We start from the raw sequence: 17,277 nt of genomic DNA, 5'->3' as shown, positions 1-17,277 counted from the left end.
ATACCAATGCATACTAATGCTGCTTTGCTGTACTGTACATCCGCATTAAATTGAATTTAGCATGTTCATTTAGCAAATATAATGAAACCAGCCAGGTGCACTATGCTGCAAGGATGTAGGCATGCACACACACACACACACACACACACACACACACACGCACACACACACACACACACACACACACACACACACACACACACACACACACACACACACACACACACACACACACACACACACACACACACACACACACAAACACACACAGTACAGTCACCACACTCCAAACTATGTCAACTTCATTCCACTGGCTGAGTGAGAGCCTGAGAACTACAGTGGAGGTTTGTGATTGGCTACAATACGGATGGCATGATGCAGGTTAAGGCTTCCTGTGCCAAGCCCAATAGGTTGGGAGCAAGAGAGAGAGAGAGAGAGAGAGAGAGAGAGAGAGAGAGAGAGAGAGAGGGTGGGGTGATGAGATGTGCGTAAGCCTTTCTTTAAAAATATAACGGGTGCATGTTTTATTAATTCATGTCTGTCTGCCAGTCCTGGACTTCAGCTGATCCTAATTGGTCCCCCTCTCTCTCTCTCTCTCTCTCTCTCTCTCTCTCTCTCCATCTTGCAGGCAGCGTTGGTCGCGTGGGTCGTTTTGCTCTACTTTCGCCCAAATCTCTGTGGCACAGCCATGCTCCAGATCTGGCCCGGGACGGTCTCCCAGTCGCGGGACTGTATCCTCTCCGGCTCCTCGTCTCCCCGGGTGCCACGCCCAAACCTGCGGGAACAGCACAGCACGGCACGGCTCTCTACAGCTTCTGGATCCAGAGCTCACACAACAACACACATACTGTACGACCACAATACAACTGCAGACACAAGTGCATTACACAACCAAAAAGATCTGCATAAATGTGTTGGTGTGTTGTGTGTTTGTGTTCTGTTGTTTCATTTTATTATTCACAACAGAACAGAACTTTGCCAGATCTAAAAGAGAATTCGCTGGAATCTGTCCCATTAAAAGAAGTCTTTTTTTCTAATAAGTGGGTACATAAGAGGTGGCTTTTTAAATATTTATTGCTATGGCTTTGTGCAGACTTAAAGAGATTTTCGAGCCCAGCAGCCCCCCCCCCCCCCCCCCCCTTCCCTTAATCCATTAACAGGCTTAAACCTCTGAGGTTTAATACTGTCTTCTTTTTTTCGACACGATAACAGCCACCCCAGATGCCAGCAAAAAATATACCCACACAACATTATAAATAGGAGGGCAATAATAAGCTCCCCAGCGCAGAAGAAACACCAGAAAAGATATCCTGTGATCATTATTAACACATGTGCCTTGGGTTGAAGTGACCTGAATTGTTCAGGGATATAATAGCTTAATGGAAATGGAGTGGTGGTGTGAAATGAAATGAGTGAAGTGGCTAGACGTACTGTACCTCTGTGGCTGGTGAAGCACGGAGGGGTTGCGTCCGTATCTGTGAGCGCCCTGGGAGAGGGAACGAATGATTGGGTACAAGAGGCGCTGCTCAATGGCACGGCCCAGTGGATCCTCCATGTCCTGCAGAGTTTGGGGACAGACACACTCATAGAATCAGACACTTCAGAGTTTGGGTACAGACACACACATAAAATCAGACACTTCATAACATGCATAGCTACCGTTTACAGAATTACTCGCCTATTATTCAATAGTATGGCCACTGACAATAGAGACAATTGAGAAGTCATACTTCAATAAACAAATAACCAAAAACCAAAAATAAGCCAATTTTATTAAGCAGACACATTGTTCCATTGTCTCTGTGACGAAGGTTAGACCATGACAGGGGAGATTTCCTAAACATTCTGATTGCTACAATGAAATGGCTGATGCAGTGATGCAGTGGGTTTGGTGCACATTCCATTATGGAACCTCTATTCCTCACACATAACCTTCTCCTCCCAGTGTTCACTCTCTATCTACAGTACTTCCTGTACATTATCCCAACGCTGTCACCAAACCACTGGTGAGCATGGTCCTTACCGTGTATCCCTAATCAAAAAGTCCTGTGGCATTCCAATCAGATGTTGGAACAAAAATCCTATAGAATTCCAGTAGCAACAATCTTGTACTGTAGGATTTAGGAATCCTATAGGATCATCCAATTTTTTCCCCCAAAAAATTTATTGGAATCTTAGAAGATCATCAATTCTATAGGATCCCAATCATATTGGTTCCCAAATCTGATTGGAATCTGATTCGGAATCCTATAGGTTTTTGATCGGATAAAATTTGATCTGAACTTTTTGCTTTGGATAAAAGTGTCTGTTAAATGAATAAACATAAAAATGTAAGTAAGACTCACCAATCCGTCCAGTGTCTCCACCACATTCTCCTCTGAGTCTGTGGGCTGGTGCTGGTTGGCTCCTTCCTCCTGGATAGAGTGTCCCACCGCAGCCAAAGCCAGGACGAGTCCGAGCAGAGTCAGCCATGATCCCGTCTCCATTTTCTGCAGCTGACTGAGGAAGAGTGCTGGTACTGGTGTTGTCAACTGGAGTGCTGGTTGCTCGGAGCTTCGTACCTGGCTGTGGTCAGCTTATGCTCTGCGTGGGTATGGATAGTACAGCAACTTTGTTTGTTCCAGCAGCACAGGCTAACTTCAGTGGTGGAGGGCATTGTGGTGCACCTTATATACCCCTGCAATGCTCGTTGTGTTTGGACCCTGGAGATAAAGGGACGGAATGGATGACCAGGCTTCTTGAAGCCCTAGGGAGGTTGGGGGGTGACAAAGGATGGAAAATCAGGAGAAGTGAGGGACTACAAGCAGCCCCCGGTCCATTTAAAGGAGTTAGGGAATTAGGGCGGTGATGAAGCTGTGTGCATTAAATGGCCTGCGGGAGTAGAAAGAGGCACTAGTCCATCAGGGTTATTAAAGTGGTCAATCTTGTGTGCTTATTTGCGCCCTCCATCCTAAAAATGAGGTGACAAGACCAAACCACTGGTGAATAAGTGAACAAACCAGGGAAATAACGAGCAATTCATTCTAGCAGTCAAGCCTGCTGTTCAGAAAAAGACCTCTGGCAAGCAGACAATTAGTGATTCTGACTTGAATGATTGAAAAATCCCACAGAAAATGAGTGACATATTTACTCAACCGTAAATAAGTAGGCGATGTGTGTTCTGGATACTTTCTACACTTTATGCACCATGCTGTGTTGAGAGCTTGTGACAAGCATGCAGAATGGGGGAAAGTACTTCCAAGAAGAAACAGTTATGTCATACAACTTGACAGTCTATGGCATCCACAACATATCTATGACATTGTTATAAAATTCGTTTGACAGTATGTTCAAGAAACATGTTCATAAGCAAGCAAACAGGTAACCAACGTGTAGAACAATCCCACACTCACGCACACACAAACACAATCATGTGGTGTATACTGTAACTTACGGTGGTGTATTGCTGTCACACTAGAAATAAATAAAAGGCTCAGTATCAGGTAATTACGTGAAAGTTTCAAGTAATTACGTGAAAGTTTCTTGTTATAACAAGATCTTTTTCACGTTTTAACAAGATATGTTTCATGTTATTACATGAAATTATCACGTTATTTCGTGATAATGATATTTTCACGTTATAACGTGAAAATATCATGTTATTTCAAGATATGATATTTTCACGTTTTTACAAGATATGTAGGCTATCACGTTATTACTTGAAATTATCACGTTATTTCATGATAATGAAACTAAACAGAAGGAGGGGCAAGAAAGGCTGGTTACTATGGCTCACGAGTCAATCAAATTCTATGTTAAGCTCGGTTTATGGCGATTTTCCAGTTATTAAACTTGTGGATGATATTGTTATAAATGCAAACACCCGAGCATTGTCCAGAATATTGTAGTGAACGGTGTTTACTGGCTACGACGTGCCCCCACTGAACAAATTGAATGATTGACTGATTGATTGAGGAGTGGTACACCTGCAGCTTGTCGACTGTGGATGATTATCAGGGATAAAGAGTTGCGAGTTGGGGCGTGCGAGAGGGAGCTCGGGCTGGTGTGAGTCGCGCGGCCAGCCGAAGCGTTTGGCTACTTGTGGACTCTTGCTACTGTGGATTACCTGAACTCTGTGAGCTAACTGTGGCTACTTGTGGACTCTATCGCTACTGTGGATTACCTGAACTCTGTGGGCTAGCTGTGGCAACTGGGACTCCACGAACTAACAGGCCTGTGTGAGTGTGTGTGTGTGTGTTGTGCGTGTGTGTGTGTGCGGGCATAGTTAGCCCCAGGCCGGGGTTAATAGTCCCTTCCCCTAGCAAAACTCCGCCAGAGAGAGGGCTGTTTTAGGTGGGTTGTGTGCGGATGAATGCAGGGTGGGTGCATTCGGGAGGTTTGGTTGTGTGTGTCAACTTTAAATAAATTGTAAAACGTGACTCCCTGTCTGTGTGTGATTTGACTCCTCCTCCGACCACGAAACAAATATTACAATATCTGCACCTGGAGTGGCAATCGGGAGAGTCGGGAAGAATCCCGGTGTGGCGTTTTGGGCCGTAGGGCCTACTGATGATTACTGTGATGAAGTGATCTGAAAAAGCCTGCACTGTGTGACTGCAGCGCTTCACTTTTCACTCCGAGCGGCCTCTCCCCGCAGCCCTAAAAATTACCACGATGACCTGACATGCAAGCTAGCCAAAGCGCCCAAATTGCGTAAACATTCACAAATGTATCAAGGCCCTTTCTCCCTCTTGCGTTAAGTTGCTTTAAGTGGATGGGAAGAAGCAGCAGAACTATCAGGCTGTGTGAGCAGGCTACTCCTGCACCTCTCTGTCCGCCTCCTCAGCGGCTCTCTGCCGATACAGACTATGAGCAGGCTACTCCTGCTCACCTCTATCCGCGCAGCGGCTCTCTGCCGATATACAGCCCTGCTCCTGCTACTTGGTCAGATGGCGACTATGTAGGCTACTGTAGCCTACACACATGCTCAAAAGCAAACACTCATCAAGCAGCACTGCAATAGCAGCCAGACAAGCCTGTTCTCATTCAGCCTATGCCAGCCATATGCTCTCCAGCCTGGTCTCGTTAAGTTTCGTTATCATGAAATAACGTGATAATATCATGTAATAACGTGATAAATATCTTGTAAAAACGTGAAAATATCATATCTTGAAATAACATGATATTTTCACGTTATAACATGAAAATATCATTATCACGAAATAACGTGATAATTTCATGTAATAACATGAAACATATCTTGTTAAAACGTGAAAAAGATCTTGTTATAACAAGAAACTTTCACGTAATTACTTGAAACTTTCACGTAATTACCTGATACTGAGCCTTTTATTTATTTCTAGTGTGACAGCAATACACCACCGTAGTAACTGACATCCATTGCCAGCACGTATTTTTCTGCATCAGGCTATCTCAACACTGTTGAACCCAATTACTGTGAGTGTCACTGAGCCAAATAGAGTGGTGCTGTGTTTTTTTTTTTTTTTTGCGCAAACCCAAGGAGCGAGTTAATGTACTCTGACTGCCCTCACCGAGTCAGCTGCAGGCCCCGGGGAGTGTACCACGTCTCCTGAGTTCTTCTCTCAAAGCCACTAATGTCTGTCAATCCTCCAGCCACCGCGAACACCTTTCAGACCTTTCCACCCTCTCCACTCCTCCAGGCCCTTCCGTCATCACCTCCCTCACCCATTAATCGCTATAACAACGACATCACGCATCTCTCTGTCACGTGCAGAGGCCTCAGTTCAATCTTGCCGAGAAAAGTCATGGATAAAAGGAGAGATGACGCAGGCTCCCATGAGGGTCAACAGGGACATCTTTTCATTTCCATGTTTTCTCATGGCACAGTGCTTCCACATTGCGCAGATTTCCCACAAACAGACGGAGTCAATACTGAAGTCATATTTCTGGAGTCTATATCAACTAGTAGCCAAGCATAGCCTGCAATTCCCTTCAAGAAGGGAGTCTGCCATTGAAGATAATTTGAGCAATTTATTTATTTCAACTCATTTCACTGCATGTACTTGAACTGTTCACCGGATCTAATGTTCACTGCTTTATGTAAGTGAAGTTCATAGTCACAATTGTAGTGCATTATAGGCCTTCGCTTCTTTGAAACCCATTAAGTTACATTACATAAGATTTCAAAGAATAACCTATACCTAATTATCCGCAGTGGTGGTCTTTGACATAAAAACGGCTGATTCATGGCATCGCGGAGGAAAAGAATGTGGGCGTGTGGGGTCTTTGGGTGGCATAGAAAATACGAGGGTGTCAGGGGAAAATAAATAATGTGAAAGGCCATTAAAGTAATCACTGCGGTGAGCACGGGTTGTCCTGCTGTAGGTACCAAGCGAGACCGGCAGGCAGGCTAATCAAATAAGGTGACTTTCAGCAATCTCAACACGGAGTGGTAGAGTCGTGATGGATCGCCCTTAACCCAGTGGCCATGCGAGCTGGTGTCGGTGCTTTCATCACGGGCCTACACTTGTTCTAAAAATAGAGATACTGAAGAGCACACAATGGTTTCGAGGGGTTGCCGGAAATCCTCCACGCTTTCTAAGCCTCTATCTTTGGTGTCTAAACAGAAGAGTTAACCATACCTTTGTTGGAAAAGGAGTGCTTAATTTATTTTTGGCAGTAGCCTGCTGTGGTATTGGACATTGTCACTCACACACACTGTTTTAGTGTGTCAAGAGTGTTAATACTAACACTGCAGTATAGCCTACTGTAGGCTACTATATTTGGACTACACTGTGTTTAGTGTGACGCTATATTCTGGTATAGAAACACACTTTTGCACTGGTATCAGCTACTTAATAACAACACGCTGTTATACACAGGCAATTTGTTTATTGAGTTCAAATATACAGTTGTGAGATATTCTTTGAAGTATTATGTACAGTATGGTTTATAAAAAAGAATATCATCCGTTTAACGTTTCAGATGTAGTAAACTTATTCATACGTTAGTTGGCAATATTTTCATCTCTATGAAAGGCTTTTACATTTTTAAAAAAACAAATATTCCGTTTCAGAGGATGCTCTCATTGTCATGACAAGCTATAACATGCTTGCCCTCTACTGCCCAAAATATGTACTGCAGGTCGTTAACTGGCGCTCACTTGGCCTATACTCACTCTTTTATGCAGGCATTCATTTCCAAGAATTTGTTTTATTTACAAATAGTACAACAGTAGAGTCAGTCACAAATAAATAAACATAAGATCATGACAAACAAGTGTTTACAGCAAAGTTTGACCATGCAGCTAATACAAGATTGTCCAGCAATGTCTATGCACATAAGCTTCCACCTTGAGGTCTGTATCCAATGCAGATCTCAGGAAACTGGATGTTTCAATAATCCGTCTCTTCAAATCAACCCAGGATGTACTCTAGCTCTGGTAGGAGATGAAGAAAGATAACTATATCTCTCATCCTCCCTCTCTAATTCTGACTTTAGTCATTTCTATGTTAAGGCACTTTTAGACCAGAAGACACAACTGAAATTGAGCAAAAGTAATAATCTGCAGTGTTCTGGTAAAACTATTAGTAACACAAGGGACATGGATCCTTTCTTAAAAAACAAAAACAAATAGGTAAACCAGTGGAAACCTGTAAAAATGTGGTGTAATTCTCTGGGCAACTACATGATTATGTGTAGGGATTCAATCCATTTTAAATTAATCCATCTCTTCATTTTTTTAATATATATATAAAATTGGATGCTTTGCAGACAATCTGGCCATAGTATGCTACACTATATGCCTTTGCGCTGATTATCCCCCCTCATGTACTTTACAGTATATGCAATGACTGGGGTAAGTTAAGGCAGGTCATGCCTGATTGTTCGTTAACAGTCTATGTTATGTTCAGTACACAGGCCTCTTCTGTGACCCTATCCACAGATAGTCTAATATTGTGAGTGAAATATGTCTGTTTAGTAGCCTCAACGTGCCTTTCTGTTCCTACTGTATGTACTACTACCAGTGCTGCCTGAAACAAAACTATAATTTAACAAAAAATGCAGTTACATAACAGTTGTATTTTACAGTATTTTTGCCATTCACACTCTATTAAGGCAAAACTTGGGCTATGCCAGTGTACTGGTATATAGGCTGTATCTATGTATGTGTGTGTGTGTGTGTGTGTGTGTGTGTGTGTGTGTGTGTGTGTTTCCTTTTAGTACAGTAGTACTTTCAAATATCTTAATTTTTGCAGAGTGTGTTCTGTTCAATCGAGTGTGTGATCGAAGCATCATTCTCAATCTATACCGCTCCTTTGGTCGATCAGTCTGTGTTAGTTCAATGAATGTTGATACGCGTCACTGACGAGCATGTCTGTGAAATGGTCTCATTGATTAGCATTTGCTGGAGTATATTGTCTGTCTGTCTATGTGTGTGTGTGTGTGTGTGTGTGTGTGTGTGTAAATTAAAGCCTGTGCACCTGTGCACTCAGTCGAACATGAATCCATGGGTTGGCAGCAGTGCTATTGAATCATCATTGTGTGAAGCTCAGTTCACATGTCTGGATGCTGAGGGCATCTCAGAGAGTGCACAAAACCACTACCAGTCTCTGCACAGCAAAGCCTCTGCATACACTGCAGAGTGTTCAGCAGAGTTATGTGTGTGTGTGTGTGTGTGTGTGTGTGTGTGTGTCTGTGTGCGTGTGTGACTCAGGATGTGCCATCGCTCCAGTGTGTAGCCCATTCTTTTTTGTGTAAAATGACAGACTTCTCGTCCTGGAACTGTGGCCGGTCCTGCCGAGGGATCTTCACCGCGTGGTACTGAGGCACTTTGTCTTTATACTGAGCCCTCCGGAAAAAGCCACACTGTGTGAGAGAGAGAGAGAGAGAGAGAGAGAGGGAGAGAGAGAGAGAGAGAGAGAGAGAGAGAGAGAGAGAGACGAGAGAGAGAAAGAGAGAGAGAGACGAGAGGGCGGGGGGCAGAGAGGGAGAGAGGGAACGGGCAGGGTGTTGGGGGGGGGTAAAGACAGACAGAGGTGGGGAAGGAGTGAGGGGAGAGGGGGGACAAATGAGGTGAAAGGAGTAGCAAGCCATGAGGGAAGGAGGGGGAGGACATATACAGAGTAACAATGAGAAAGGGGGGAAAGAACGAAAGGAAGGGAGAGAGAGAGGAGAGAGAGAGAGAGACCAAAAAGAGACAGATGGAAATTAGAATCAAGGCTAACACAGTAGAAAGTGTGTGTGTGTGTGTGTGTGTGTGTGTGTGTGAGAGAGAGAGAGAGAGAGTGTGTGAGAGACAGAGAGAGAGAGAGAGAGAATATCATAGGGTGTCATGGACAGAACACTGGCATACTCCTCTCCATGTTCTGATCTTTTCATGGCCATGACATGAAGCTCTTTTGAAATGCTAAATTTCAGAATTAGAATTCTGCTGAGAGTGTCTTCGGTTTCTCCTCAGCTGAATAAATTAAATGAAATATTTCACTATACTACTCCACCATACATCCCCCTTAGTCAAGCTATAGCTCAGAAAAGAAGAAGCACACACAAATATGTTCTGTCCATGATGCTGAAACCTGGATTAAAAAATACACAGAATTGTTTTCCACACCAAGTTAGCCTCCAGTGCAGATTGACTTCGTAGAGTTCTAGAGATTCTTTTCACAGAGTTATTTTCACAACCCGTGCAAAAAGTCCACACAGATGTTAATCCAAGCTGCCACACTTTTGGTTCAAGGAATCCATGTTTCTGGTTTACGAGTGGAGCTAGACACTTGCCCTAAAAAGAGCAAGTTTGAAGTCCTAGACCTAGAGCTACACTGTATTTTAAGGAACAGAATTCCTTTGTGAGTGTTATGAGCACACACACAAACACACACACACGCACGCACGCACGCACGCACGCACGCACGCACGCACGCACGCACGCACGCACGCACGCACGCACGCACGCACGCACGCACGTACGCAAGCACGCACGCACGCACGCACGTACGCACGCACACACACACGCACGCACGCTCGCTCACACACACACACACACACACACACACACACACACACGCACTTTTCCAAAACAGTTCATCCTGGCATCATGAGCATCATGAATTCTCAGATGAGGCTACAGTCAGTCAGGCAACTGGAATCAGTTCATTCTACCAGCGCCACACTTTTCCCATTAAGTATTCATCATCACCACCATCATCCATCTGTATGGGAATCTGTACAAGACCTCATTTCAGAGTGTCCATGATGCTTCTGCGCAGGACTGAACTTTTTTATTCATTTTCACATCAACCCGCCCCACGGGACAGCATTACGCCACAGGACACCACACGAAACGTCACGCCACGCCACAGCACACCACGACAGGAAGGGGAAGTGGATGGGGGGGGGGGGGGGGGGTTTCCACACCATCATGCCCCTGGGGCAGCTTTACCACGTGGGTGAGGGGCAGGGGAGAGCAGCAGGGGGGGCTATTCCAGCTCGGTGGCCTGCTTCTCGGCCTCGGACGGCTGGAGCCCCAGACGAGCCCGGTAATACTCCGTCTCGTAATCGGGCCGGCGCTCCGACCGTCGGAAAAATCCGCACTGCCCAGCGCACGAGCGAGACAGAGAGACAGAGAGAGAGAAGGAGGGTTACATGAGAGGGATGGAGTGAGGATTACACGAAAGAGGAGGGTAGAGGAGGAGAAAGAAAGTGCAAGAGAGAAAGAAAGAAAGACAGACAGAAAGAAAGATTGATCAACATGATAGGCATGTAAAATAGTACAAAACAAGAGAGACGTAGTGAGGATTACAAGAAAGAGAAAGGTAGAGGAGCGGAAGAAAGAAAGAAAAAAAGAAAGAAAGATCAACATGATAGGCATGTATAATAGTACAAAACAAGAGGGATGACATCCATGAACATTAGGAAGAAGGGAAAAGAGGGAAAATGTGACAGATGAATGAAGAGGAAAATGGCGGAAAATGAGCACCACACTAAAGATGTCTGAAGTGAGACCACAGATGACCACACGTCCGCCATCTTGACCTCACTCACCTTCCGCGCTGCTGTCTGCTATGGACACTGCGTTCGTCTCTCTGCGATCCAGACTGGCTTAATAACCAACATTTCTCCCCATTCCCACGGGTCTGTACTCAGACAGCCTCTCCTGGAGAGGAGGCCCAGATCAGGCCCAGATCAGTTTTAGCTGACGTTGCGTTCCGCTGCTTACCTTCCACAATAAGCAAACCAGCAGCGCCAGGACTAAGATGCCGGCCAGGATGGCGATGAGGATGATCCACCAGGGGATGGCGTACGGGTCTGAGAGGCGGTGCTCTGGGTAGATCTCCACCGGGACCTGGGGAGCAGCACCGCAACACGCAAGCGCCAGTCAATTGGAGTTCGTCTGCTACATGCGGCAACTTACACAACACAGAGTGACATGTTCATATGTGTGTGTGTGTGTGTGTGTGTGTGTGTGTTGCTTGGTACCTCTGAGCGTCTCTGAGCACCAGATGTAGTGTGTGTGTGTGTGTGTGTGTCTGTGATGCTTCGTACCTGTGCTGCTATGTCTCTGAGCCCCAGACGTAGTGTGTGTGTGTGTGTGTGTGTGTGTGTGCGTGTGTGTGTGTGTGTGTGTGTGTGTGTGTGTGTGATGCTTTAGTACCTCTGCTGCCGTGGCTCTGAGCACCAGGTGTTTGATGGTGGACTTCACTGAGATGTTGGCTCGGATCATCAGCTCCAGGGCACTGGCTGAGGGGAACTCCTTAAAAGGGACAGAGAGCAATACACAGACAGTAAGAGGGAGAGAGGGAGTGAGTGTGTCTGTCTGTCTGTGTGTACAGTATGTGTGTACAGTACTGTACAGTATGTGTGTGTGAGAGTATTTGTCTATGTCTTTGTACACACTTCTTTGTGTTTGAGCAGAGAAAGAAGGAAGTACAGAAAAAAAGAAAGAAAATAAGATGAAAGAAAGAAAGAAAGAGTGAAGACAGACGATAGACCACAAAGCAAGGTACTGTACAAAAACACTATTTGAATCAAAGCTTGTCGTCGAACCACATGACGCTCGTAAAAAAAATAAAAATAAAAAAAGGGCTACTGTACGATTTTCACACAGGCTTTGGGCTACCCCCATCTTCCACTCAACATGTTCTCCAACCCACCACATCTGATGATTTCAGGCGCCGCGGTACACGTACCTCAATGAAGCTGCTGTTCCACAAGCGAGCTTTGATCTTGAGGATGGCGATGTCAGACACGCTCTGCAGGGGACAGCTGTACACCTTGCAGCGTGCTGAGCCTAGCAGGCAGTCCTACAGAGGGGAACGGATCCCAGAGAGCTCTGCGTTAGCTCGCATGTCTCACGGTATGCACCGTATTATATCAACACACACATCAACACACACACACACACACATAGACAGCCTCGTACTCACACCGATACGATACATATTCTCACACACACACAAAGACACACTCATTCACAGATTCATACATACGTCACACATCAACACACACACACACATACACACACCAACCGACACTCACAGATTCATACACTACACATCAACACACACAAACACACAAACAGCTGCATCATGTTGTCTTTTCGATTTTGGTTCAGCTGCAGTGAATGCCAGAGGCACTTACAGAGAGGCACGCAAAAAAACCCCGCTCTCTAGCTTTCTTTAAACTTTCTCTCACAGACTCTCTTTGTATATTCTCTCTCTCTTTCTCTCTCTCTCTCACTCTTTCACTCACCAGTTTCAGGGACTTGCGTTTCTCTGAGGCGGCCACAGCAGGAGTAGTTCTCTCTACGCTGCCTTTGGTCATGGCCTCTCCTTCCTCCTCTGAGTAGGAGCGAACTTTCCGACTGAGCGTCTGCACATCAAGGGGAAATTAAAACAACATTTAGAGATTTTTTCCAAACTATACTTATTCATCATTTTATTATTTAATTGAATCATTATCAATGACTATAATTCATCTTTTAGCTCTTCTATTTATATTGTACACTGTTATATTAACTGTAACTGTGTAAGTGAAAAAAATGTCCAGCAAGCACACACATTCAAACAAGTTTGAACAGGATGCGGGGCTAAAACAAAAGTAGGAACCGTAAAGAAAAGTCTGCACAACAGTCGTGCCAAAGCAAATGTCTTTTTAATCTGTGACATTTTCGTGGCAAGCCCCTCACGTCAGACTGGTGTGCGGACGTTTCTTTAGCTACTGTATATCTGTGTACATGACAAATAAATCTCTCTGAATCTCTGACTGAAATGGCATCTCTGAATAGCGCTCCCTGGGAGAGCCTGGGGCACCTGGAGGTTGGTGGGCTTGGTGGCGTTCTTGGGGACGATTGGGATGGGGTCGAACTCCGAGGGATCGATGCACTGCCTGAGAGAGGGGTCCTCCGACTCCACCCCTGTGGGGTAGAGCAGCCACTTGCCATTGGACAACTCGTGAGGCCACATGATGTTCAGGAAGGCGGAGCCAAGAGTGTGTGGCGTTTGGAAAGTGCTGGTCACCTATTAAAAAAGAAAACAAAAACAAATGGAGAAACTCAAAGAGGGGGGTTCAAATGAAGAAGTTCATTTTCCAAAATACTATAAACCAAAACAAACCTCCAGATTGCATCTGCTCTGCAGCATTTTTGATATGGCTTTTCTATAACCCAGTCATCTTGGTCACTTACCTGGAAATCAATTTCCACAGGACTTCCTATATCATCCAGCGACTGCATTGCACTCTCTCCCTTCACAGCCCCACTGAAGAACAGCCGATGGGGGTTGACTTTGCTGTGGAACACACACACACACACACCATCAAAAACACACCGCGGGGGCAGCGTTGGTGCAACAACTCTCTACAGCAGCCATACTGTACCACATTTGGGTCCACATGCCCACAGGGACCCGGGCTCAAATCTGACTGTTTTTTTCCCGATCCCTCCCCATCTCTTTTTCCTACTTCCTGTCACTGTCTTCACTATCCTATGGGCCCAAATATGTATATTGTAAAAATGAACACTGTGCCTGAGCATCTCTCTAATCTAGAGGTTTCCAAATGGAGTGCAACATAATAGTAAACTGCAAAAGTTAAGATCATCACCACACACTGGAATCTTACGCTGCAGATTGTTTATTTCAGGTTCTTTATGTGCACTCTGGTTAAAGTACTCCAGTTCTGAATTGTATGTGATTCTGCTTGGTTATGCAACATTGTTTCAACTTTTTGTTATTATTTGACTGTTTTCTTCAGTTGTTGACTGTATTCTGAGGGTATGGCGTGGACTAAATCTTGGAGGAGCGGTGACTCTGGTAACTTACACACTGACAGCCAGGGGGAGCTCTATCTCCACTTTAGCTTTGGCTGTGATGGGGGCAAGGTCAGGCTGCTCACTAATGCTGTGGATAGAAATAATTACAAACACACACACACACACACACACAAACAGACACACATGAAGAAACATTCCGTATTCATGCACATACATATTACAAATACACATACACAAAAGAACAAAGGTCAAGTATCACAATTTATTTTCACACTATTTGTAAGAACATGCACACACACACATGACAAAGGTAAAAATGAACTTACGTTGACAGAATAAGATCAACTGACAGCTCTGTGGTTTCAATGGAGAACGCAGCTGTGCTTAGAGCGATGTAGAATTTCAACTGTGGATTCAAAATGACCAAAATTAGCAAAAGCACATTTACTCACGGTGAAATCAGACATTTCACAAGGCTCAAAGAGTTAAGAGGAGCTGAGATGCATTACCAATCCACCTCTCTTGAATGGGTTGCCCAGATCACAGTCAACCTGGGAGCCATTCTGGTTGGCTTCGCACAGCACCTGTTCACAGAAATATCCATTAGCCCAGTAAACTGTGATGCAGTGTTACACAGTGTGATGAAGTGAAGTGCACGTATCATCTTTTATGTTGTGTGGCATGTATGCTGAGTAATACTGTAAGTTATGTGACACAGTGGCTGGAGCCCATGGCAAATTTCCTTTTGGGGACAATAAAATATACCTTACCTTACTGTCCATCTAACACGGTACATGCTAGGAGCCTCTTTCCAAATGTACGAAATGAAAAATCTGGCATTGAGCCTACGGGTATGTGTACAAGTGCAGTATGTGAGTGAGAGTTGTTTTCAAGTTCATCAAGTCTGTGTTTGTGTGTCCGTGTGTGTGTGTGTGTATAGGGGGGGGGGCTTATAGTACTGTCCTTGTTTATGTGTATGCATGTGAATGTGTAAACATAAAGCTGTTTTCTTCATTTGAGAAATGACCAAGACATATTACTGTATGGCATGAGTTCTCCCACATCCATCTTAAATAGACATGTACATTTTGAAATGAAATTTCCCAGATGAGTGAATGTGTTCTAACAGAAATTACTTCCTCTAGTGAGCTTCCGGTATGTTCTTTTGATTGTCGTCCCCTGGCTACCTACAGTACAGTAGCAACCAAAGATTCTAGAACAGAGCTCTAGAATCTTTGGTAGCAACATGCAACAACAATGCCCCCCTTTGGTTACCTGAAGCCTCTCATAAAATGAGCGCTTTGGGTTGCGCTTGTGCATGTTAATTAAAATGCGCTATACAAATAAACATGACTTACTTACTTACTTACTTGCTATAAAATAGCGTGAAGCACATTGTGTCCATCAATAATAAATAGAATTTTAGGGGGAAAATAATTGTATATTAACCCTAATAGTCTATGCTCTCCCTTCCCGTGCATACTGGTGGATGCTATCGCTGAGTGAAACAGACCCATAGCCATGCCCGCTGTGTGTAGCCTACCTGCTGGCCGTGGCCGTGCCTTCTGACGGAGTCGAAGGACAGCGTCTCTGGGAGAATGATCTGCAGCTTGGCGGCGTGGGCGTCGTCTCCATCCTCCTGGTCGTTCTCCGGGTCAGACGGGAAGTTGCTCACCTCCAACTCCAGCGCCACTGGCCTCTGTTCCTTCAGCGTGAACACCGGAACCCCATCCTCATCACTGAGGCGCAATGGGGGGGGGGGGGGGGGGGGTATGTTTGGGAGGGGGGGGGGGGGGGGGGGAGAGACAGGAGACAGGAGACAGGAGGGTGGATGTCAGTTTGAGGTATGATGGACGCATGGGGAATGTGGTGAGCGCGTGTAAAAAGCAGACGGACGTTTTGAGGGAATTTGACCGCTAGAGAGAACTAGGAAGAGTGTGTTTAAAAAAGTGTGAATCTGAGAGAAGAGATTCTCAAGAGAGCAAATGCCTACAACAGTTAAACATTTGAGAGACTCAGTCCATGAGGATGAAAGGCGTTCTTATTGAGACACACCGCTATTCAAACACACAGAAACCCGACACAGACACACACACACACTTACAGGGAGAGAGGGGTGAAGGGGTCTGCCGGGTGGGCTTTGGTGCAAAATTTCCAGACAAGCTGCAGGTTGCTCTGACAGACCTTATCGTCCCCACAGCCTTCTCTCAGGAAGTTCACCTAAATCAACAGACAGGCAGAAACAGACGCCAGAGATGAGCAAGGACATACACAGAAATCCTCTGTGACAGATCATTATTCAGTTGAATACTGCAAGACTTGCAAACAAGAACTGTAGGCAAAGAAAGGCAAGACAATGCTTTATATTTAAGTAAAAGCAAAAGGTACAGATAAAGACAAAGAACAATTAAACACTATAAAAACACACACACACACACACCTCGGAGAGCAGCGTGTTGGAGACGTGGGTGCTTAGCACGGGGGTCAGCATGGCCAGGTGTTCTGGACCGACGTGCCGGTGGTGGTGGGTGTGTTTGATGGTGTGTGTGATGGCCAGAGAGATCGGACGCAGCTTGTCCCACAGGCTCTCCTGAGAGGGAGACACAAGATGTCAATGAGCTACGAGTAAACAGAGACTTTCTAATGAGCAGACCCAGCACTAAAAGAGTCCTCCATAGGAGTACATGGTGTTAGTTTGTATCGCCAATATGGCAATGAGTTGATGAACTGCTGAAATGATTTTGGGAACATTATTTTAAAGTGGAAATGAAGCAGTCTAATATAACAGATGGCTATAGCACTAGTTACATATTTAGATATACCGTAAATACAAATAAAGTCAGAAATATGACTACAGTAGTTATTCAGAATAAAGCACAAACAAGTTGCATTGTTATTGTAATGTTTTCAGCCTGTGCGCCGCCATCTTTGTTTTCAGAATAAGAAAAAACTCTTTAGTGTTGCTTTAAATGGACAGTTACACACTGTGGTGTATTAGCAAGTGGTGTTTGTGGCTTACTGTACCTTGAGCTGGAAGGTGGCGGTCT

The 17,277-nt window shown here is 44.9% G+C and overlaps 2 protein-coding genes across 4 annotated transcripts in view; both read right to left on the bottom strand.

The window, feature by feature from the left end:
* Positions 1-631: 631 nt before the first annotated feature.
* Positions 632-2,486, bottom strand: npffl (neuropeptide FF-amide peptide precursor like). Its single transcript, XM_062546279.1, has 3 exons — positions 2,346-2,486; positions 1,437-1,558; positions 632-775 (listed from the first exon to the last, which is right to left on the bottom strand). Exons 1-3 carry the CDS (start codon positions 2,484-2,486, stop codon positions 658-660), a joined length of 381 nt encoding a protein of 126 aa, XP_062402263.1. The 3' UTR covers positions 632-657.
* Positions 2,487-6,832: 4,346 nt separating this feature from the next.
* Positions 6,833-17,277, bottom strand: part of itga7 (integrin, alpha 7) — a 39,518-nt gene continuing 29,073 nt past the window's right edge. For 2 of the 3 annotated variants that reach the window (XM_062545800.1, XM_062545801.1), the window contains exons 12-25: positions 17,255-17,277; positions 16,671-16,820; positions 16,335-16,450; positions 15,774-15,969; positions 14,740-14,814; positions 14,557-14,636; positions 14,280-14,357; positions 13,646-13,748; positions 13,272-13,478; positions 12,712-12,831; positions 12,150-12,263; positions 11,615-11,713; positions 11,180-11,305; positions 6,833-8,829 (exon numbers count right to left, since the gene is read on the bottom strand). The exon at positions 17,255-17,277 is cut by the window's right edge and continues 147 nt beyond it. In XM_062545800.1, the coding sequence (XP_062401784.1) occupies positions 8,674-8,829; positions 11,180-11,305; positions 11,615-11,713; positions 12,150-12,263; positions 12,712-12,831; positions 13,272-13,478; positions 13,646-13,748; positions 14,280-14,357; positions 14,557-14,636; positions 14,740-14,814; positions 15,774-15,969; positions 16,335-16,450; positions 16,671-16,820; positions 17,255-17,277 (1,643 nt within the window). In that variant the 3' untranslated portion in view covers positions 6,833-8,673. Of the gene's footprint in view, positions 8,830-10,402; positions 10,554-11,179; positions 11,306-11,614; positions 11,714-12,149; positions 12,264-12,711; positions 12,832-13,271; positions 13,479-13,645; positions 13,749-14,279; positions 14,358-14,556; positions 14,637-14,739; positions 14,815-15,773; positions 15,970-16,334; positions 16,451-16,670; positions 16,821-17,254 lie in introns of all 3 variants that reach the window. The other variant, XM_062545802.1, reaches the window with a different exon arrangement.

The sequence above is a fragment of the Sardina pilchardus genome, chromosome 9, assembly GCF_963854185.1.
Source record: "Sardina pilchardus chromosome 9, fSarPil1.1, whole genome shotgun sequence".
In the NCBI taxonomy this organism is placed as follows: Eukaryota; Metazoa; Chordata; class Actinopteri; order Clupeiformes; family Clupeidae; genus Sardina; species Sardina pilchardus.
The sequence above is the reverse complement of the archived record's forward strand: the minus strand, read 5'-3'. Positions and strand labels throughout refer to the sequence as shown.